At 36.4% G+C, this 25,003-nt stretch overlaps 1 protein-coding gene across 4 annotated transcripts in view; it reads right to left on the bottom strand.

Annotated features, from left to right (window-relative positions):
- LOC128242308 (uncharacterized) overlaps window positions 1–21,127 on the bottom strand; it is a 36,700-nt gene extending 15,573 nt beyond the window's left edge. Inside the window, exons 1-4 of one of the 4 annotated variants that reach the window (XM_052959406.1) lie at window positions 21,090–21,127; window positions 9,360–9,467; window positions 7,700–7,923; window positions 3,329–3,495 (exon numbers count right to left, since the gene is read on the bottom strand). In XM_052959406.1, coding sequence (XP_052815366.1) covers window positions 3,329–3,495; window positions 7,700–7,923; window positions 9,360–9,435 — 467 coding nt within the window. In that variant the 5' untranslated portion in view covers window positions 9,436–9,467; window positions 21,090–21,127. Of the gene's footprint in view, window positions 1–3,328; window positions 3,496–7,699; window positions 7,924–9,359; window positions 9,468–15,129; window positions 15,149–15,420; window positions 15,575–18,254; window positions 18,274–21,089 lie in introns of those variants that run through there. The other 3 variants (XM_052959407.1, XM_052959405.1, XM_052959408.1) reach the window with 3 other exon arrangements.
- Window positions 21,128–25,003: the final 3,876 nt, after the last annotated feature.

Here is a 25,003-nt window from a genome sequence, read left to right as displayed (position 1 = left end):
GCAAGATGCCTTTTGTTTTTACATAGTACCCATAGGTTCTGAAAAACAAGGAGCACTATTCCCAACAGAAGGATGTCACTCCCTATCACTGCATGAGCATCATAATAAAGAAATGTTTACTCAAACTGCAAGCTGCTCAATTGAAATAGGTATTTACCTCAAGCATACAGTTTTATAATGTGGCAAAATAGTCGGACTACTAGATTGTCATTCGGACTAGTAAAATATGCCATTATGCTAGTCCAACTGGCTAGTAGGTTAAAATGTTTTTCGTGAAGACTGCGGACGAGAAGTCCTTAAAGGTTTTTGCTATTTTTAACTCTCGCAGCCATGTTGTGCAGCGGACCGGAACCATTTGGGCAATTTTGGTTAAAGGGCATCCCGATGAACATTTATGTAAAGTTTCATCAAAATCTGATAATCGGTTTCTGAGAAGATGTAGTTTAACGTTTTTTTCTATTCTTAGCTCTGGTGCCCATGTTGTGCAGCAGACCAGAACTGTTTGGGCTATTTTGGTTAAGGACTACCCAAGTAACATTTCTGTCAAGTTTCATTGCAATACGATCATCGGTTTCTGAGGAGAAGTCGTTTAAAGGTTTTTCTATTTTTACCTCTGGGGGCCATCTTGTGCAGTGGACCGAAACCATTGAAGCAAATTTGATAAAGGACCATCCAAGGAACATTTCTGTTAAGTTTCATCAAAATCTAATCATCGGTTTCTGAGAAGATGTTCTTTAAAGGTTTTTCTATTTTTTTGCCCTGGCAGCCATGTTGTGCAGCGGACCGGAACCATTTGAGCAATTTTGGTTAAGGACCACCCAAGGAACAATTCTGTCAAGTTTCATCAAAATCTGCCTATCCGTTTCAGAGGAGATGTCGTTTAAAGATTTTGCTATTTTTAGCTGTGGCGGCCATATTGTGCAATGGACCAGAACCATTTGAGCAATTTTAATAAAGGACCACCCAAGGAACATTACTGTCAAGTTTCATCAAAATCTGCCGAACCGTTTTTGAGGAGATGTCGTTTAAAGATTTTGCTATTTTTAGCTCTGGCGGCCATATTGTGCAATGGACCGGAACCATTTGAGCAATTTTGGTAAAGGACCACCAAAGGAACATTTCTGTGAAGTTTTGTCAAAATCCGCTTATCAGTTTCAGAGGAGATGTCGTTTAAAGTAAAAGTTGACGCACGCACGCACGCACGCACGCACGCACGCACTCACAACGGACAATCTGTGACGACATAAGCTCCATGGCATTCGGCCAGTGGAGCTAAAAACAGTTGTAAAAACGGTAAATCTGTGAGAGTGTAGCTTTAAACACTAATTGTCTGTAAAATGGTACCATGAGAAAACCGTCAGTGTTAACAAAAGCGCCGCGGACCGAAGGTTAACGCACGATTGTTGTTTTTTTATTCCAACAAGGGGCATAAATTATTGAAGGAGGATTTGTTGGCCTTGCTACACATGAGCGTATTATCGCTAACAACGTATGTACCAATTTTCATTTCAATATCATGTAGTTTATTTGTGGTATGGACAGGGGTGAATATTTTGCACAACGGCGTCGATTCAGACACCGATGCCGACGAAGACAACAAGGTTTTCACAATACATGCACATAGCTATGTTTTCTGAAAAAAACTAAGGAGCTACGCAAGCAAATAAACCCATACTTATTCCATGCAAACTATAAAATGTGATTACATAAAAGCAAACAAAAGCCTTCCAATCTAAAAGTACGAGTGTACGGCGCTTAAGCAGGTAATTGGATGTAAGTAATTATGAGAATAAGGAGTGCCAGAATCGGTTTGTCTGAAAGATAAGTGAAAATCACAGCGTCTTCTTTTAGATGTTGTTGGCAGCTCAGCTGTAAACATTAAACCTGATTCATTCTGAGCCTTTTTATGGAATGTTTTATTTGAACATTGTTATATCTTGTTAAAGTACATAGCTTTAATTCACGTGACACAAGGCTCCTGTCAAATGAGTTGAGTATATTGACAAATTAAAGATGAAACCAAAATGTCTCACGTCGTTATAATTATAATCAACTACTAAAGTTATAAAGCGGATATAATTTCCTTTCCAAAATAAGGCAATACTTTATAATGCAAATGGGTGGAGCGATATTGAACATTTATTTTATAACAACTCCTATTCCAATAAAAAATACCAAAGTGAGAAACATTTGCAAATTGTAAGAGAAAGACAACTCGCAGGAACTAATTGGAGAATTACGATATAATATATTAGGTCGATAAACATAGGGAACTATTTAATTCATCATAGACTAAGCCTTGGTTAGGTGTAAAAGCTAAATTGGTCCGATTGTTAAGAACTGTGTTGACGTCACCAACGTGATTTACAATATCTTTTTTTTATTAAACGTGTACTAGTTGCTGATGTACGGTCATTGAATTTTTTTTTATCTCTACCAGCGTACAATGTTTCGGAAATTGGTAGCAATGTAACTTGCTGCGCGAAATATGTAACTCTCTTTTTGAGACAATTATTTCCCGTGTCAAACTAAGGCAGTATACAGTTAAATATTTAAAGTAAGAAAGGGCGATGGTTGATGAGGAACTAATTGATTGTTTTGGCAATAATTTCTCGAGACATATTAAGCGTTACAATATCAAGTATGTTATTTTATTTAGTCAAATTACTGACTTACACATGATTTTACAAAGATTTTTATCGAAATTATCATAACATCAACTCCTTTCAAAGTCTAGAACATTTTTAAAACAATGAAAATATTGCTCAAGTTATGCCAAAATGATAACAGTGAGCTAGATGCTGTTATTAGGAACTTAGATGTGTCAAGAAATACGGGCCTTAACTCAGCAATTTCAAGCAGCTATAAATGTAACGATTTATGCGAAAATAACGTCATTTCTGAAATGATGTCGCTGAAATTGTGTTCCAGCCCTGTGCGCGCTGACATTTGATTAAGGATTAAGAGCGTGCTAAAATTTCGAAACAGTTAACACAATCAATTTGATATTTTCACTGTTGCAAACACTGAAACATCAATTTTATTTCACTGTCATTTCACTGATAAATCTCTATTAACCAACGAAGATCATATAATAAATAACGATCTTACACTGAAACGAACAATTATTCTCTATAATATATTAAAAGAAGTTTGAATAATAACAGGCTTTATCAAGAATATCAGATCAACGCCATTTACTAGAGTAAATATGAAGACTTTTTCACGAAATTTGGTGAGGATATATGTGGTGCAAGCTTAATTCAAACAGGCGTTCCAAGGTCGCAAGGGCTTTATGGCCAATTAAGCGCAATTTTAAACAACTTACTTGTATTGGAAAGACGAATGGGTTGGAATTGGACACTGCGTAACCATGGCAACTCCGTCCATGTGCGGAGTCCCTTCCTGGAGGATACCGTGCCAATGTATGGTTGTCCCCTCGAAATCACCGAGCTGATTATAAACGTTCACTACCACTGTATCGCCTTGACATACCTGAAAAGCAAAATATTTCATGTGCTATTCGTTATCTCGAATTTCTCGAAACCTCGAGATAACGAAATTTAAATAAACAGTCGAGCCCCGTTGGCTCGAAGTCGTTTGGCTCGAAATCCTCGTTGGCTCGAACTGGATGTTAAGGACCATATTTTATACTCAAGGTAAGAATTCCCGCTTGGCTCGAATCTTCAGAGGCTCGAGGTATATTCGCCGGTCCATAGGAGCTCGAGCCAACGAGGTTCGACTGTACAAAGTAATTTGCAAATATTGTTTTATTTTCCAAAACTTGAAGACACCTCGAAAGAACCCAGCCTTGACATACATTATCGTGTAAAGTATTGTTGAATACCTCATTCGAAACTCCATCGAACACAACCTCGCATGTAGAAGCAGTTCGTAAAATTTTAAATACTAGCATAAGTTGAATTTAGTGTTTTAACGTGTATTTTGTTTAACTTGGTTAAATTGATTGCCAGTAAAGGGTATAATATTGCATATATTACTAAGATTCGCAAGTGGAAAGTCATAAAGTTTAACTGCTTAACTGAAATTAATACTCGATGTACATGCAACGTAGATAAATGTAAGGGATTCTAACATTGTAAATCGTCCATAATTATACATCCCTGGTTGTCATTGTGGGTTAAAAACGAAAGGTTGTCCAATTGATAATAATGTAAGTTTTAAACCAATTGAAGATGGTGAATCAGAAAGTAATGTTTCAATAGTCAAAACTAGTGTTATATCTTTCGTATTTAGTTTGTAGTTCAATCCAGCAACACATTATTATACAGTTTCATTCTAAATATGAATGGCTTATAATACAAAAAATATATTCAATTTTGAGATAGAACCCCATTGTGTTTTGCCACTTTGGTATTTGAAATAAAGCCAGCTGGTATAAGAATCATATTAGTGATATTGAAGTACCGATATAAGAACATCATTTCAAAACATTTGCAAGATATAACTTTCCCTGTTTCACCGACTCATATAATAATTATCTTGTTAAACTGCACAGAGTAGCATAAATTATATTGCACAAACTGTGTTCAAGTTTCAGTTATCTAGCAGTGAAGCATACATTATATTGCACAAAATTCATCCTCGACACCCAGGTTATGATAGTGCCGAGGATGATGCACAAAAAAAAATCAAATTTCAGAAATGTAGTACTGAAGATAGCTGAAATAGTTTTCATTTGATGAATGCATAATGAAATTTGATCGACATGTACAGTATGAATCAGCTATTTTGCGACCGGGATAAAAAGTTGGCGTAAGAGACACCCAATTACCATAGTATCCCACATTTTCGCAATATCAAAAACTCAAAGTAATAGCAATATGAATACTTTTATGTCTTTAGACGGCTGGCACCCCCTGTCATCTGGGTACTCCCTGACTACTGATGTTTCGATATGTAATACAGTCCATCCCCGTCGAGCCAACGGGGTTCGACTGTAAGCGTAAACAGTATATGGGCTACGACAATAACATGACCTTAGTTTGATGTGGGTTGGGTGTGTAAACTTATTTATACTCGCACTCGGGCCTTGCCCATTCGGCGAGTGCTCCGTTAAGATTGTTATTCATTTTAGGTTTTTGGAGCAATGTGCACAGACAGAATGTAACCCTGGTTAGAGCTACCCTGGTTCTTTAACGTGCAGCAGTGTATAGCACTGTCACACGGGACCCCCATTTAACGTCCCTCCCGGAAGACGATTAGTTTGTTTTAGTGATGCGACGGGGGATCGAACCTGCGACCCCTGGATTGATAGTCAAGTGTGTTACCTTAAGACCACGGATCCGCGTGTTAGATATGTGTTACATAATCCATTGTGTTACAAAATGTGCCATCGTCAATTTAACAAGTAAAGGACATGTCTGCGGGCTGATTTTATTGTCTCCTCTTTTTAAAAATATACTTAAAAGCAATGTATATGAGAGATAATGAACGCGTTAATACTATTATAATACTACTTCAATTACTGTACATTTTATATTCAATGCACAGGAAAAAACTTATGTTTGAATCTTAGAAAGCTTTGATTTCAATCCCAATTAAGTTCGCTGTATAATATGTATGAACAGCTTCATTAAAAAGCGCTTTAATATCACTAAAATTTCTCACAAAATTTGCGCGCCAATTTTGAGTGTCAGATTGACATGCACTCGAGGTAACCTTTTTGCCAAACCTAGTAAAAAGCTGACTGCACCAAGAGTGATGGTTAGATATTTGTTTGGATTGATTTGATTTCTTAGGCGTTTCTTTAATGTGGGTTGAGACGAACTCGCTAGTATCAAAGTGCAGATCTTAATGGCCTAATGTCCCAGTGAATTTGAAATAATGCGTTGACGAAACATTGATAATAATTTAACAATGACAATACCATTGCTTCAAGCTTAACATCGCTGTCGTCATTAGTATAATCATTTATGAGAAAATAATGAGTCTGAGTTTGAAACATTTCTAATAAAATCATCATTGTGGCGATTCCATTTCTAACCGTTATGGTGAACGCAGAGTGACATTCCTAACCGTTATGGTGAACGCAGAGTGACATTCCTAACCGTTATGATGAACGCAGAGTGACATTCCTCACCGTTAAACTCAGAGTGACATCAATCACCGTTACGGCTAACGCAGAGTGACATTCCTCACCGTTATGGCGAACTCAGAGTGACATTCCTCACCGTTTAACTCAGAGTGACACTCCTCACCGTTATGACGAACACAGAGGGACATTCCTCGCCGTTATGGCGAACTCAGAGTGACATTCCTCGCCGTTATGGCGATCTCAGAGTGACATTCCTCACCGTTATGGCGAACTCAGAGTGACACTCCTCATCGTTATGGCGATTTCAGAGTGACACTCCTCACCGTTATGGCGATCTCAGAGTGACATTCCTCACCGTTATGGCGAACTCAGAATGACACTCCTCATCGTTATGGCGATCTCAGAGTGACATTCCTCATCGTTTTGGCGAACTCAGAGTGACACTCCTCATCGTTATGGCGATCTCAGAGTGACATTCCTCATCGTTTTGGCGAACTCAGAGTGACACTCCTCATCGTTATGGCGATCTCAGAGTGACACTCCTCACCGTTATGGCGATCTCAGAGTGACACTCCTCACCGTTATGGCGAACTCAGAGTGACATTCCTCATCGTTATGGCGAACTCAGAGTGACACTCCTCACCGTTATGGCGATCTCAGAGTGACATTCCTCACCGTTATGGCGAACTCAGAGTGACACTCCTCACCGTTATGGCGATCTCAGAGTGACACTCCTCACCGTTATGGCGATCTCAGAGTGACATTCCTCATCGTTATGGCGAACTCAGAGTGACACTCCTCACCGTTATGGCGAACTCAGAGTGACACTCCTCACCGTTATGGCGATCTCAGAGTGACACTCCTCACCGTTATGGCGATCTCAGAGTGGCATTGCTCACCGTTATGGCGAACTCAGAGTGATATTCCTCGCCGTTATGGCGAACTCAGACGGGCATTGCTCACCGTTATGGCGAACTCAGAGTGGCATTCCTCGCCGTTATGGCGAACTCAGATTGACACTCCTCACCGTTATGGCGAACTCAGAGTGACATTCCTCACCGTTATGGCGAACTCAGAGTGACACTCCTCACCGTTATGGCGAACTCAGAGTGGCATTCCTCGCCGTTATGGCGAACTCAGATTGACACTCCTCACCGTTATGGCGAACTCAGAGTGACATTCCTCACCGTTATGGCGAACTCAGAGTGACATTCCTCACCGTTGTTGCGATTCTCAAGGTTATTTGAAATGATTCAAACCCAAAACTTATTATTTGGTCTCAGCGGTAATCACAATCATGGCAATCGAAGTAAACATCACTAAGATATAGCAGCTGTACAGTTGTTTCTACCAAAATCGAACATGTACTCTAAAACAAAACAAAAGTGCCGCGGAGTCAACAATAATGCTCATCTGTTTTAAGTTGAAAGGGGCATAACTCAATATATCTTAAATCCGGGGTTATGGACCATCATACACATTGTCATTCGTTACATTGGTGTAACATTAAAGTATCACGTCAATATTATGAACAGGTTTTCACTAATGGCCATTTTTATGTTTTTGCACGCCTATGCCAAAACAAACAATAATAGATTATGACAATACATCGACTTTCTTCTTTTTAAAAAAAAGGCTTACATGAAGTGCTGGTCCTGGCATCATGCGATTCACGACTTTGACGGCCCTTACGTTCCCATCTCCAGGGATACAATGGGGCCGGTAGCAGTCCGCTGCGTCATAGGGACAGTTGAAACATGCCCGTGATAACGTCTGGTAGTGTTCGATCGTGAAATTGTATTCACATGTCATCGGTATATGTCGGGTCTGTAGGCAGTTCCGCTTACACGGGTGGTTAGCATAGTCTGAAATCGAGAGAGTTCTTCATTACACTGCAATTCGCATATACACCATCCTCACGACTTACACCATCATCGTAAATGAAGACGAAACCTCATAAAGGGCAACTCGAGGGGTGAAAGAGAAAAGATTCTATCTGCTTCTTTATTTAATGTCACTTAGAACCTTTTCGCTTTCACAACTCGAAACATTCTTCAATAAGTCAAGGGCCTTAACTCTGGCCAAACTATGTAACATTTCCATGCTTACATCTTATTTAGTTTAAAGAGTCTATGTAAAATACTAAATAACAAGTTACGGGGTTAGTAGGTGACCGATTATTAAATATACAGGGTAATGGAAATCATATCGGGTGAGAGCGTTCGAACCTAAATATGGTTTCCTGCGCCGCGTATAGTCCATATCAGGTCATCTACTTACCCCGTAACGTATATTTCATGTCGACAATCTTTTTACATTGATCAATTTTGGGGAATGTTTTATTAATGTATCGGTATCGAAAAGAAAGACGCCTTTTGATACGATAAAAATATTAGTCATCTAATATAGATAAAGTCCAGGGCCCATGATTACAAACAGTCCCAAGTCCAAGTCTAGACGCAGACTCAAAAAAACATTTTTATAAAGGAACAAAAATCATATTTATTCCATTTCTTTTACAAAAATGAATGTTGATAATAGTAAAACATTCAAATATCAATATATTTCAGCAATTTTTACCATCAATACTCGGATTGAAGGAAAGTTACGATGAAATGAAGTTTTGCCATAATGAGTCTTGAGTCTGAACTCAGACTTGAGACTGTTCGTTATCAACACCCCTGGACTAATGGACTGAGTCATTCATGTTGTGGGCGTGATAAATATATTTTCTGTCGAAAAAAACTGAAAGATTTAAATGACAAAAACGATGATCGGACAGAAAAGCTGTGTTTTTTTACTGATTCCGAATAACTGCTTAGACAGGGATCACTTTTTAGATCGTACTTGTTCGGTAAATTCCGCCGTCCCACCGTTTCATGTTACACATTGTCAATGAACATTTCTTTGATTTGAAATCGGAAGTAAGTACTAGGTTAAAGCTGCACTCTCATAGATTAAACGTTTTAAAAACATTTTTTTTTTTTATTTGAGCAAATTTATTCGAAAATGCATGTAAACCATTCATATAAGACTGCTGACAAAAAGATTGTCACATATTTTTCTATTTAAGTTCAAAAATTGATGTTAAGTTGTAAAAATGGTAAATCTGTGAGAGTGCAGCTTTTAGGACATTAATGGGTCTCGAAGTAAAATCAATATGTTTATTTATAGGAGGAGCGCGTGCCACAAGAATTCAGGACGGACAGACGGACCAGAGCAAATATTTAAAGCTGAAATCATTATAATTTTCTTGCAAGATGCCTAGACAAAAAATAAAACACTAGAACTTCTGACATACCTGATATTTCCACGCGCATTGCTTGAATAACGTGAAGGAGAGTCGTGGCGACCAGTAGAATGAAATATCGCGTCATGGTGAAGAAACCGATTGGTGCTCATATAAAACCTGAAAAATACCCCGACATGTAAGTTTTAAAATTGATAATCACATGGAAAAAGTATGATATATTAAGATTTGACCATCAAATAAAGGTTAAAGATATTAAGTAAGTACGTACAAAAACTTATGGTTTGATGCGACACAGTCGAATTACTATCCAATTCGCATCATGATGTCATACTAACAAGCTTTAAGTCTTTAGTGGTCTAAATATATTGTGTAGACTACATGAACTACCCACTTACTGGGCAAGTCTGCCTATATCTACCTCTCTTTCTTATTTAAATGACTGATGGGTCTAAAAATATTTACAGTGATCAACTATCGTCTCATAAGGTAGAAATTCCGTGTGTTTTTTACACCTTTCTTCCAAATAAACAGAACAGAATTTATTCGATTTAAACCATTACGGTTTCTCATCATAAAGATATACAAAAAAGATCGATACAAATGTTAAACAATAAGCAAAACAAGAGTATGAGTTTCTAAATATTAACAAAGTGATAATTAAATATTAAGCAGTGCATGCGCACATAAAGATGAAAACAAGAGAACAAATTATAATATTTCATCACATCCTGGATATATTATGCAAAGAAAAAAATCATACAGTGTTGTTTAATACGTTATTTCTAATTCGATATGCATTTCTTATATAGGTGGAAAGATTATTAAGTTCGTTTCTTTTTTTAGAATTAAGCAGTAAAAGAATTTTAAAAACACTTGGATTTCTCCAATAAAAAGTTTTAATGTGTCTTCGTCTAATCTCTTCATAAGGTGCACATTTAAACAAAAAATGGAACTCATCTTCAATGTCATTTGAGTTGCACACTTGGCATACACGTTCAAGTCTTTCAATACGATTTCGTCCGTATCTTCCGGTTTCTATTCTTAACCGATGTGTAGAAGTTCTCATCTGAACGACTAAACGTCTCTTTTCTGAATTCCTAATGACGTCCAAATATTGCTCGTACTCAAAGTTTAATTTCATATGTTTATACAATAAGGATAAAACGATGTTATTTTCTAAATCCCTATGGCATTCCTGCATGAAATTGTCGATCATGGTTTGTTTAAATTGCACAATTAAATGATTGCAATTAATAGACTGGGGATCTTCCCACACATATGCATATCCATATCTGCATAATAATTCTTGAATTTTTGATAACCAATTTGATTTACCATCGATACAGTCTTGTAACAAACAGTTATATATAGCATTTATAACACAATTTTTACTCTTAACCACTTCCAACCAATACTTTATAATTCTGGAAAATCTGTTTATATACAATGGGTATCGTCGCAATTCTCCATAAATAGCGGCATTGCTACACCATAATTTAACACCTAAAATGCGTTTACAAAACTTCAAATGTATGCGTTTGATCTCCTTAGATTTAACATGACCCCATATTTCACATGCATAGTTTAAAATTGACGCTACAAATGAGTCAAAGAGCTCACAACAAACCTTAGGGCTATAAGTTGAGTGTTTTGGTTCATGGCTCTTAATCCTTTACTTGCCACGGTGCTTTGATTCGTACTGAATGTACCATCTGCACTAAACACGCTACCTAGGTAGTTAAATTCGTTTACAACATCTAATTCAACACCTTCATAAAACCATTGTTCATTGTTTAATTTTCTACCTCTCCGCTTAAAAACTATTATTTTTGTTTTGTCTGTATTGTATAGCCCCCAGCTAGAACAATATTCGTGTAGTTAAATCAAGTTCTGAAGATCGTCGGGGGTCTCCGCAAGGAGGGCCATATCATCGGCGTATAATAGCAGTATAAGGGAAATGTCGTTTAACGATAATCCGCTTTCGAACCTAGATGCAAGGTTAATTTCTAGGTCTTCTACGTAAAGTGAATAAAATATCGAAGAACATACTTCTCCTTGAGCGAGGCCGAGTTTTAGGTCTATAAAATCGGAGAAGTTTCCACAGTGCTTCACCTGTCTCCGTACCGATTCGTACATGGCTTTAGCAATGTTCAGAACTTTCCCAGAAATGTCTAAAGTTTTCAGTTTGTGTCACAGGGCGTTTCTTTGGATACTGTCAAAGGCCTTCCGCATATCTATGAATGAGCAATATAGTCTTTTACCGTTCTGTAAATAGTGCTCAATAAGCCCATTCAAACAAAAAATGGCATCTACAGTAGACATGTTTTCCTGAACCCTAATTGTGCATCGGTGATAATATTGTACTTCTCACAGTAAACAGACAAACGGTGGTGAACAGCAGATGTAAAAATCTTGGCGAAGCAACTTATCAAAGTAATACCTCTGTAATTATTGACGTCATTTCGGTCCCCTTTTTAAATACTGGTACTATAATGCCGATCATCCATTCTATAGGGAATACTCCGCTGTGTAATATGTGATTAAACAAATCGACTATATGACCTATCAAAATGTCGCCCGCTTCAATAAAATATTCATTGATAAGAAAATCAGGACCACCAGCTTTCCCTCGTTTTAATGTTTTCATTGCACGTTTAACATCGTCCACCGTGACGTCAACGTCTAACTCCTCGTGCGGAAGGGGCACGTCCTCTTCTATCACGGCAGCATTATGACCGTGTTCAGTTTCTTCTGATAGAGATTTAAAGTATTTAAGTCCGTCATGCTAATGTTTTCTCCCATCGGCGACTTTTTCTTGGAGAAATACTTCCAGAAGTCTTTTGGGCGTTTACATTTCAAACCTTCAATTTCTTTAATTTTATTTTCATGATAAAAAAGATTAGTCTTTCGAGCTATGATTTTATACGCTCTCTTCTTTTCACTCAATATATTTCTATTTTCTGCACTTTTAGTTACATTAAAAGTGTGCAACGCAGTTTTATATTCCGATTTTTTCTCACGGCACTCTGCATTAAACCAGTCTGATGGATTATAAATTTCATTGCATCCCCTTCTATTTTTTCGTTCTTTATAGAAAAGTGGCAAAGCAACATCGTTAATTAATTTTGCAAATTTGGAAACACCTTCATTGATGCTATCCTGACTGTTTCTGTCAATGCGATTACGTATTGCATTAAATTCAGGCAATGAAGATATTATATTTCTACGAAATTCGTCCTTATTCCTTTCGTCCCATTTAACAGAATGTGACATATTTGCCTCGGGAGTATTTGTGATCGAGTTATAACAGTTAATTGCAAACATAATAGGGGCATGGTCAGAAAAGGTATTAAACACTGGACAGTTAAACTTTGTTATGACACTGAAGTTACTTTCCTCGATCAAAAGATAATCTATCAAACTGCAGCCGTTTGTTGAGTAATACGTCACCGATCCACTGATCTCTAATCGTCCGTTACAAATACGCATGCCTGTCGCTTGAAATAGGTCAGCTGTATACCGTGCGAGTTATGTACTGTGTCTTGTGTTACCCTTCCCAGGGGCGTATCTGGCACATAGTCGTCGGGGTCTAAATTCGATACTGCATTGTCACAAAGAATGTAGTCGGCCTTCCCACCGACCCGCGCATTTAAGTCACCCATAAGAGCTACTTTTCCAAACGTCTTGAAGTATAATATATCATTTTCAATGATTTCAAAAAGGTTATGGTCAAAAACATGATATGCAGGCGAGTTATTTCCCCAAACATATGCACCACATATGTACAGATCTTCTATCAGCCCAAAAAATCTTTTGTCGAGCCGAATCCATGCTGTTGTATTAAAAATTTAAAATGCGTTTTTACAATATTTATACCAGGCTGTAGCTTGCTTTTGTAATATAATGCAATTCCGCCACTATTACGCCTTGCGTTTCTGTGTTGGAAGCGTCGAAAATAATTATGCGATGTGTAACAATCTATTTCAATGTCGCTACTTTCACAAGTCCATGTTTCATATCAAAATGCGATATCAGTCCCCTGTATGATTTTAAGGAATTCGTCATCATTTAGCTTGTCTTTGGTAAGACCATTACAGTTCCAAGAACAAATTTTCAACTCACCCTCATATCTGTCCTATTGTACTTTACCATACTTGCCGTCGGTGTACTCATGACCATTCACAAAAAGTTGGTTGTACTTAATGTACGCATCAACTTTGTCTTTTCGTGCTGCCAGCATTATTGGAATTAGTTTTTTTCCGTTTTTCGACAACGTCTCTCGGGTACTGATCATGCATGAAAGTTTCTGTGTCCTTGAGATTATCTCTGTTTGCCTTGACCTTTTCTTTATCCGAGAAGTACCTAAAAGTAACAAGCACATTTCAAGGTCTATTTCCTTTCGCGAACCCTATCCTCCTGGCCTTTTCAATTTTAATATCGTTTGCATCCTGTTCTGGTATTTTAAGCACTTCCAAAATAAATTTATGCACTGCCTTTTTGGTGTCCGCCATGTTCTCCGTGGGCGCCGCCGCACCGGAAGTTCCATCGTTTCTTGCCGTCCCCTCGTTCTCCCAGGTGAGTATTCCGCCTATGATTAGATTGTTTGCAAGCGCCTGTGTCTCGATAAAATTTTAATTTGCCTTAATACCCTCATTGTCTTTCTTAAGTTTGGCAATTTCTTCATTTTCTGTTGCCGCATCGAATTTTCGTCCGTTGATTTTTTCTTCTAAGGTACTTTTTCTTCACTTTTTGTTACACGTTTTTCCAAATCTGACCATAGTTTTGAGAGTTTTGCGTCAACCTCATTCACCTTTGTTTATAACTTTTCTAATATATCGAGCCTAGTATTTACCTTTTCAAAGTTTGACTTAAGGAACTGCATTATATCGCTGTTAGATGGGCTAGTTGGGCTTGCGTTTGGATTGGTATATTTGTCTTGTTGTGTATTGTGACTCGGTGTCGATGTCATGAAGCTTGTATTTCCGTGTGGAGTTGCATCTTCGAGGGGGGTTGAAAACATGGCTGCATAACGGGTTGCAAATTAGCCATGTTAGCCATGTTGACGTACTGTGGTGGACTGCTGTAATTGAGTCCAACTGTCATCCCCGGTGTTTGTGGTAATTGAGACATATTTTTATTACAAAGGTATGTACCGTTAGCTGTACCGCTAGCCATTGAATGAAAAACTGTATTATCCAGGTTTGACAAGTTTTCACCAGCAGGGAAATGCTGATTAAGTTCGATGTAATAATCCTCTGGTGATTTTCCCGCTTTTCGCCTCTCTTTGTTTGAATTTGTTGTTTTTTGTTCCTCACCTTCACTGCTCTTTTTTCGCTTGTTTTTTCTTTCTGCCATCACATTTTAATTTCCAACACTTTGCACACTATTTAAGCTCCACACACATATATTTTTCAAATAAAACAAGGCGTCCTTCCTAAGAACTATCGTTTTCTATATGTATTCATCCTTTTCGGTATATTAAAGCAATTGTATTAATTGTCTTACTGCTTTATGTTGGAGTAAGAGTGCATTTTTCAACAAAATTTACTGTTAACTCTTCACTGTGCGTATTTGAAAATACGAAGTATTAGTTATTCGTAGTGACAAATTTGTTAACATTGAAATTCTTTGTTCAAACTATAATTTGATATCATATTATATAACGATGCGATGCTATATGAATATAATGTATATACGAAATATTCTCAGTTCGGGCGACTTATAGACCCATCTGGTCGTGCGAAACATTTTGTAAACATACTCTTATTTGATGGAATTGTACATGTCACAATAATAATAAACTTATTTATTTACCTACCTACAAATAACTTCCTCTTAAAATTATCTACTCGTAAACGATTTGTTTTAAAATTATCTGTTTTGCATCAAAATCTAATCGGCTTTAAAGATAACATTGTTACGCAATAACAACTTGGCTTTTGGACAATTAATATAGATATCGCATTGCATTATGATATTACGCACTGACCTTTACAAATTCGGATTTAGGGCAATTTATAGCATTAATTTAAAACTCGAATCTTTACAATGACCCTGCACTGTATATAATTAAACCATTAATTTGAAGAAAAAAATCGATTCTACTTACTGCTTGAAACGGTCGAAGTGTTTTAATCCACCATTACATTTCTAGTTAAATTAGAACATCACACAATGTATTCTACCCTTCTTAAAAGCAAAACTACAGTATAGGTTTCCCATTTATGTATACATACACAATAAATAGACGTGTTTGATTACTTATTAAGGTTTAGATAGAAGAATACCGTGAATAATCATATTCTATACAAGTGAGCAGTAGTATGCGTATATTAATTGACAAAACAAATATTAGTTTATCTAAATATGATATAAAGTCAAGTTTCGCGGATATATATCTCATAATTGCACGTTAAATAAAACTCTGTCCTCGATGCAGTACGGTAGTAAACGGCAAATGTGCCATTATCCTTGTTAACAAGTGTTGAAACATCAAATACAACGACGCATTTTCGTGTTATTCTCATATGGTGGGGTTTTAAACAATATATTACGATGTATTTTATTTTAAGACATGTTTAAGAAGGTGTTTTGTCCTGGCATAGCTGTTTCTTGTATAGATTTGAAACAGTATTTTATATAAATTCGAACCCCGCTGGCTCGAACTCGCTTGGCTCGAATTCTTCGTTGGCTCGAACTAGATGTAAACGACCGATTTATTTATACTAAAGTCGAGGCTCGATGTATTTTCACCGGTCCCTAGGAGTTCGAGCCATCGGGGTTCGACTCTATTTATATATAATTAAAAATTAACTTTTGCATGTGGTTGAAAAATCGTTTCTTACGAGGTTTAGTGTATGGTCCTATTTGAGGACCAATGATAATTGAGTATTATTAAAATTCCCGTCTCTTTATATTCCATCAAACACTTTATCGATGACTATACTGTGCGGTAAAGTTTAGAGTGTATGTATAGGTTTTTCTTTATATGGAGATATGTATAAAAATAAATCAACTAAGTCAAGCGCAGCAATTAGAACCATAAATTTTAATATGGACCTCTGAGTGAATGATAGCCCATTCTTGTTACTAAAATGCCCCGCATTGATGGCTTCTAGTCGCTATTATCTTTCGCTTATATCACTTTTATAACATGCGTTTGCGTGACACGTTTTCTACTAAGTAATAGTAAGATGAGATGAAGTGAATTCTTAATGATTAAGAATGGGCGGGGTGAGCGTAAAAGATGCATTCCTATATTATTAGTAGGACGAAATGACGTCATTTCAAGTTTTAGTACAAAAGTGTAATATGGGTATAAGTACTTCATTTGATCGGGGTAGTTGTATTTATAAACGAGTGGAATGCGGTCGTATTACGGACAGACGTTTATCGTGATATTTATCGCTTGCCAACTTATCATGTGTATATAATGAAATCAAATAATAATTTAAAGAGTTGTATTACACTCACTTAATGAAATAATTAAATAAAAATGGATCATTTCACGACACATTTCTATTGAAATAAAGAACAAAATTACATACTGCGATAAATTATCAATAATGTAATTTTTAGTCATTTCTTTTTATAAATAAACAGACAGTAAGCAAAAACCCTACTGAACAAATATTACGCGGGGTCACCCATGCCAGGTTTCCCATAGGCAAGCTTGTTTGGACACTGGGTATATTATCATCATATTCCTTCAGTTAATGTGTACTTATTGTATTAAACTTGATTTGACCACATAAAGCATTCCTTATTCAATGATTTCTTTTTACCCGCCTAAAATGTCAACAACCAAGGGTGGTCTTCACTCTATACATGTATTTGGAAAACGACCCGTCTTCCGTCTTCAAGCGAATCAGACTGAATTTTTGACTGAATACCGATATATCATAAAACAGACTTTGAAAACTGTTTCAAATCAAGTGTTTCCTTTCATTTGTTTTATCAACTCGTAATACCATTCCGAATTTTCACTCAGTAAATAGCGGCCAGTGTTATTTTTGTCATGTATAAATGCATTAATAAAAGTTCATTGATGAATGTTCATAAAATATTTGCACAAAAACGCGAGTAAATAAAACGCTTGCGATGCCTATTTCTCCACAAACCGGAAATAGAAATCACAGCTACGTCATCAGCTGTCAAAACTCGTCTAGAACAATTTGTATGACCAGCTAGAGCTTCAAATTGACAATGTAAACATCTGAATTTTCATGACAAGAGTTATCGCCCCGTTTACAAAATGGAGCCTATTGGACCATTAACAATAACTTAACCTGAGGTCAATACACATTAAAAGGAGAATTGCTAAAATCTACGGAGCAGTTCCACTTTTGCACTGTGGTAACTACTGCTGCAAAACTAAATGTAATCCACAACATAATCTGCCTTTTTGTAAAAGAAAACGAAGTGCTAACGAACATTAAAATGGCAATAAAGAACGAATGCTTAAACATTGATATATGCAATGAAATACTTCCACATATGCTCAAACATGGAGATACAATGAAAATACAACAATATATACTTAAACATGAAGCTACAATGCAAATACTTCCACATATGCTCAAACATGGAGATACGCAATTAAAATACTACCATATATGCTCAAACATGGAGATACGCAATGGAAATACACCTATATATGCTCAAACATGGAGATACTTAATGGAAATACTACCATATGTGCTCAAACATGGAGATACACAATGGAAATACTACCATACATGCTCAAACATGGAGATACACAATGGAAATACTACCATATATGCTCAAATATGGAGATACACAATGAAAATACTACCATTTATGCTCAAACATGGAGATACACAATGGAAATACTACCGTATATGCTCAAACATGGAGATACACAATGGAAATACTACCATATATGCTCAAACATGGAGATACACAATGAAAATACTACCGTACGTGCTGCGATGAAAATACTTCCATACAAATCAAAAACGCATTTCTCTTATCTGAAAATGTAAATTCATCTACCACAATTAACGAAGTTTCCATAAATGGAACAGAACACTCCTCTTAAACATTGCTTGAATTTGAAAATCGGCGAGCGAACGTTATATTCCGGGAAAAGCTTGCCTTGAAATTCCTCCCGTTTCGTCCCTTGGGGTTATGGGCCACACATTTATTTAATTATAAGGCATAATGTTGAGTTTGCGTCAGTTTTCGATTAACTGGATACATCTAGAGTCGCTAGTAAACGGACAGTTTATTCAATCATTAAATGAACAAATATTACTTAAAGATGCACACTTCTCCCAAATAAGATGAACCACAATTAAAACAATTATATTGCTGATCGCGTCCACCGTCCAAATACGTAGTCCGAATCCGAGTTTTAAAAGAAAAACCATACCCTATGTGTACGTGAACAATAAAGACCCTAGTATATTTATGTAGAAATACCATCTGATATTTTAAAGTAATTTTATTCAATAGTCGAAATTGTTTTGTACACATACAGATATAATTTGATACTCAGTCATAAAATATGCTATATTGAAAAAAAAAACCTGATTAGCTACCTTGGTTCTCCAACGCGTAGCAGTGTATAGTCGTGTCACACGGGACCCCCATTTAACGTCCCTCCCGAAAAGACGATTAGTATTTGTATTAGTTGTGCGACGGGGAATCGAACCTGCAACCTCTGAATTGAAAGTCTAGTGTGTTATCACTAGACCACGGATCCGCAAAAAGCCTAAATGTTCGATTTGAACGGACACGGATCGGACGCGGATCGGACGCTGACGCATGGAATAGACCCCACAGTATTTATATGTTTTGAATATCACGTACTTGTACAGCGGACGCTGATAGCTGATAGATTGCTCAAGTAGTACCCGCGGCCTTCAGGCAGTCAAAAGTATGATACAGAAATGAGACTTAATCCGGATTGTTCTGCTAGGTCTCCCTTCTGAAATCTCTCACCTCTATAAAGGTCTTAATTCACCTTCATTTGCCCCATACAAATGTCTTAAATTCAAACAAACTTCTGAGTTTATACGAGTGACGTTTGAGTAAACAGTCGAACCCCGTTTGCTCGAACTCGCTTTGCTCGATTTTCTCGTTGGCTCAATCTGGATTATTAGGACTGATTATTTTCAACTGAAGATAAGCATTCCCGCTTGGCTCGATTTTTTCGAGGCTCGACGTATTTTCGTCGGTCCCGGGAGTTCGAGCCAATGAGGTTCGACTGTATATTATATACTGTCATTAATAATTTTCAATATGAAGAGTACATAATAAACGTATAATGAATACAGTTCAATACAAATGACACATCATAAATATATAAATAATAATATCATTAAAATACTTGAACAGTTATTGCATAGGAATATTTGCTCTTTATTTTAAATGAAGTCGTAATGACATAATTGGTAATCTCTGAAGGCCAAACAACTTTTTTATTCAATTTCTTTGGAAAATCAAAACAAACTTGCACACAAACGCTTTTCAAATGATACCAAAATAAAAGGTGGCAACGGGCTTCCAATATTTACATATTTGCATAGATTTTAATATCTTTCAACTTTTCACAACATGGACTAGAATATCAATTCCATGCTTGAATGAAACGACGAATTTTCATTTTCAATAACAATTACGGTAAACCATCAATTATTCTGATGCAAAGAAGTGCATTTTAGATTCTAACATAGAGATTATTTCTTTATTTAATATAATTTATATTGATTCACCGTTTTATTATTTTTTGAATGGATCAGATTTTTGAATAACACCATAATGACGCTACGAGCAGGATATGATATATTAGAGGGAGGTAACAATACAAAATTTTACAATACTTATATATCAAATTTTATTAATTTGTTTCTTAAATAACATACTAGTTATGCCTCATAAATCTGAGAAGCTCTCGGTGAAAAAAAAATCAAACAAAAAAACACGAAAGATGATTTGTTGAAATGAATAAATGAATTAACATAATTAACTTAATTAACACTCTTTATATTTTCAATTTAATTTTACCGTGACAAAACGTAAATCAGCAGTCAGCTGTTATTGATTTAATCAGGTGAAGCAGTAAATATAAATAAAGGCTGGCCAAGTAAGTTGATGGTTTTCAAAATATAATTTAAACCACTAAAACGTTTTAATATTGTTAAAATGAACTTACACAAAATAATTGGTTATGCGGCTGCATCGCATTTAAACCTTTTACTTTTGTAAGTTAAAACTAGCCATAACTTGACTCATGCCCTGAGCATTCATCCTAAGTGTCCATATGATTGACATCAGATAGTGGGTAGTTTACACAATACAATGTAGACCACTAAACAACGTAAAGGTTGTTAGTATGTACTTACAAGAAATAAATGGTTATGCGAATGTGTCGCATCAGACCATTTAGTTGTGTAAGTTTATACTATCGATAGTTAACCATTACATAAAATATAGTGTAAGAAGACAACAAAACTTTAGAAAAGGAGACCTTAAACATCGCCATTTTTCCACACTGCTACATGACAACCAGAACCATCCATTCAACGATTTTAGTGTGTTGTAAACATAATTAAAAATAAAAATACAATAACACTACAGAACACCAAACCTGTGAATCTGTAAAACGTGACTCCGTACCCATATATTATATCATTAAAATATTTTACGGCGTGTTAAATATTAAAATTTGAAACGTAGCTCCCCAACTCGACATAGTATCTCATGCCCGGTACATAGAATATACAACCATGTGTGCATTTAACTCATACGTACAGTCACTAACGTATTTCCTTTAAATCCTTATAACTTATCATCCATAAAGGGCATTTCCATGTGATGCATCCACAAGCGGATATTCCACAAAAAATAGAAATACAAATATTAATGGAGATCTACTTTGCAATGCACATCTGATTGCAATAAACGGTTTTGTCCCCGATTTGTTGATGGGGTTCGAGATGTGTGCGAAATTCATTAAAGCATTATCCACATGGGCATATATCAAACAGATGCCGAGACATGCACGTTTCCAAATGAAAACAAGACGAATCGTTTCCTAAACGTATTAAATCCCATGCAATTTAATACGTTTTTCCCTCCAGTAATTAAGTTATTCACAAAACAAGGAAAGTATGGGCGGGGGGGGGGGCATGAACAGAAATAAAATGTAAAATGATCTGTTTGAAAATCGAGAATGAAGAAGCAAACTTAATCACTTTCAACTAACTTTTCAGATATTGTTTTTAAATCTAGCCCAAATTGGAGTTTCAAAGTTTAGTTAAAGTGACGCATTATTCATAAACATAACGGCCCTGAGTCTCTTGATGATGATGATGATGATAATGATGATGATGATGATGATGAGGATGATGATGATGAGGATGATGATGATGATGATGATGGTGGTGGTCATGATGATGATGATGATGATGATGATGATGATGATGATGATGATGATGGTGGTGGTGGTGGTGGTGGTGGTGGTGGTGGTGGTGGTGGAGAAGGTGTTGGTTATGATGATGATGATGATGATGATGATGATGATGATGATGATGATGATGATGATGATGATGATGATGATGATGATGATGATGGTGGTGGTGGTGGTGGTGGTGGTGGTGGTGATGATGATGATGATGATGATGATGATGATGATGATGATGATGATGATGATGATGATGATGGTGATGATGATGATGACGATGACGATGACGATGATGGTGGTTGTGATGATGATGATGATGATGATGATGATGATGATGATGATGATGATGATGATGATGGTGATGGTGATGATGATGATGATGATGGTGGTGGTGATGATGATGATGATGATGATGATGATGATGATGATGATGATGATGATGATGATGATGATGATGATGATGATGATGATGATGATGATGATGATGATGATGATGGTGGAGAAGGTGGTGGTTATGATGATGATGATGATGATGATGATGATGATGATGATGATGATGATGATGATGATGATGATGATGATCTTATCAGCGTACTATAAAATATCGTAAGTTGACTATTATGGAAGTGCTATAGAATAAATTAAACGTGGTGTTGGAAAAATCAAATGAATAAAGTTTGCAGCTACGCCTTTGGATATACATGTTCCGAATTAACGAATAGAAAAAAAAATATGATCGTACGATATCATTCTTTACAAGATTGCCCCATATTACGTTAAAGTAACATATCTTATTTTTGTCATCTGAAATGCATTTGAAAAATCGAAAACAAACCAATTGAAAAGTCGTAAATACATGCCTTGAAGAATCGCAAATTATAATAAGAAATAAAGAAAAACGCTTATACGACTACGAGATAGCCTCGAAGATTATATTATCCTTGCGTTTACTTCAAGTGACATACATAAATTTTGAGTGATGAACCTTTAAATACTTACTAAATAATGCATTCATGGGAAATATTAATTACTGATAAGGCCAAAAAAAAATGTTTGTTTAGGGTAACCTTCCCAAAATTTCTAGGTAGGGTAGGCAGGGATTTTTTTTTAAATCTGTCGTAAGTTCAGAGTGTTTTCTTGCACATGGCAGTCTTTCCTACATTACTGTCATTGCCTGACTATGTTTTACCATATAAACAATAATTCTGATTAAAATCTGCATTTATCCGCCCTTCGTAACTCTCTATTCGCTAACGAATATTTTTTTTGCTCAGAAACGGAAAAAAATAGTTAGGGTCGGCGCATTTTTATAGGTAGAGTCGGGTTACCCGAAACGGACATATTTTTTTAGGCCTAACAAGATTGTGAACGTGTATGTATACTAGCTGAAATCGCACAAATATTAAATGACCGGTGTGTGTTTAAATATTTACAGTGATCATCCCATCAAGTTGAACTTCTGTGTATTCTGCACCTTTCTTTCAAATCAAACACAACTAGATGTATGAACATAAGAACCACTGTTTTCGATATTTTTTCATCCATTTTGGTCAATTAAATCAATTGTATTAATTGTAGTACATCTTAGTTTGAGTAAGAGCGCATCTTTTGTTTTCACTGTCTTTTTAAGAATTTCTCTCCTGAAAAATGTCCTTACACCAAACAAGAGGGCCATGATGGCCCTGTATCGCTCACCTGTAGCTTTGCTAAATAAAGTGAACATTCTGACCTATTATCATAAAGATCCAATGAAAAGTATGGCCCCTAGAGGCCACTCTTTTATTTGTCCCACTGACCTAGTTTTTTACCCCACATGACCCTATCAGTAGGCAATGCTTCAAACCAAATATTTAAGACCTAGTCCTTGTGGCTTCAGACAAGAAAATTTTAAAGTTTTTTCCTATATAAGCCTATGTAAAACTTGTGACACCCAGGGTGAGGCCTCTTTTCACCACAGGTGCACAAATTGAACAATCTTGGTAGCGGGCCACTAGGTTATGCCACATATAAAATGCCAATGTCTTGTTGGTTTAGACAAGAAGTTTTTTGTTCTATATAAGCCTATGCAAAACTTGTGACTCCCCCCAGGATAGGGCCTCTTCTCCCCAGGGGCATAAATTGAACAATCTTGGTAGAGGACCACTTGGTTATGATACATACCAAATATTGAATGCGTAGGCCTTGCATTTTCAGACAAGAAGATTTTGACCTAGTGACCTAGTTATTGACCGCGGATGACCCAATATCGAACATGACCCAGATTTTATAGAGATGATCATTCTGACCAAGTTGCATTAACATTAGGCTAAAATTGTGACCTCTATTGTGTTCACAAGGTTTTTCTACTAATTGACCTAGTGACCTAGTTATTGACGGTAATTGACCCAATATCGAACTTGACCTAGATTTTATAGAGATGATCATTCTGACCAAGTAACATTAAGATTAGGCTTAAGTTGTGACCTCTGTTGTGTTCACAAGGTTTTTCTACTAATTGACCTAGTGACCTAGTTATTGACTGCGAATGACCCAATATCGAACTTGACATATATTGTTCTAGAGATGATCATTCTGACCAAGTTGAATTGAGATAAGCCTAAAATTGTGACCTCTATTGTGTTCACAAGGTTTTTCTACTAATTTACCTAGTGACCTAGTTTTTGACCTGGGTTGACCCAATATGGAACTTGACCTAGCTTATGTTAAGATGATCATTCTGACCAAGTTTCATTAAGATTAGGCTAAAATTGTGACCTCTATTGTGGTCACAAGGTTTTTTAACTATCTGACCAAGTGACCTAGTTACTGACCGCGGATGACCCAATGTGGAACTTGACCTAGATTTTATAAAGATGATCAGTCTGATCAAGTTTCATAAAGATTAGGCTAAAATTGTGACCTCTATTGTGTTCATAAGGTTTTTCTAATATCTGACCTAGTGACCTAGTTATTGACTGCGGATGAGCCAATATCGAACATGACCCAGATTTTATAGAGATGATCATTCTGACCAAGTTGCATTAACATTAGGCTAAAATTGTGACCTCTATTGTGTTCACAAGGTTTTTCTACTAATTGACCTATTGACCTAGTTATTGACGGTAAATGACCCAATATCGAACTTGACCTAGATTTTATAGAGATGATCATTCTGACCAAGTTACATTTAGATTAGGCTTAAGTTGTGACCTCTATTGTGTTCACAAGGTTTTTATACTAATTGACCTAGTGACCTAGTTATTGACCGCGAATGACCCAATAT

Source organism: Mya arenaria, chromosome 8 (genome assembly GCF_026914265.1).
Source record: "Mya arenaria isolate MELC-2E11 chromosome 8, ASM2691426v1".
Lineage (NCBI taxonomy): Eukaryota > Metazoa > Mollusca > Bivalvia > Myida > Myidae > Mya > Mya arenaria.
The sequence above is the reverse complement of the archived record's forward strand: the minus strand, read 5'-3'. Positions and strand labels throughout refer to the sequence as shown.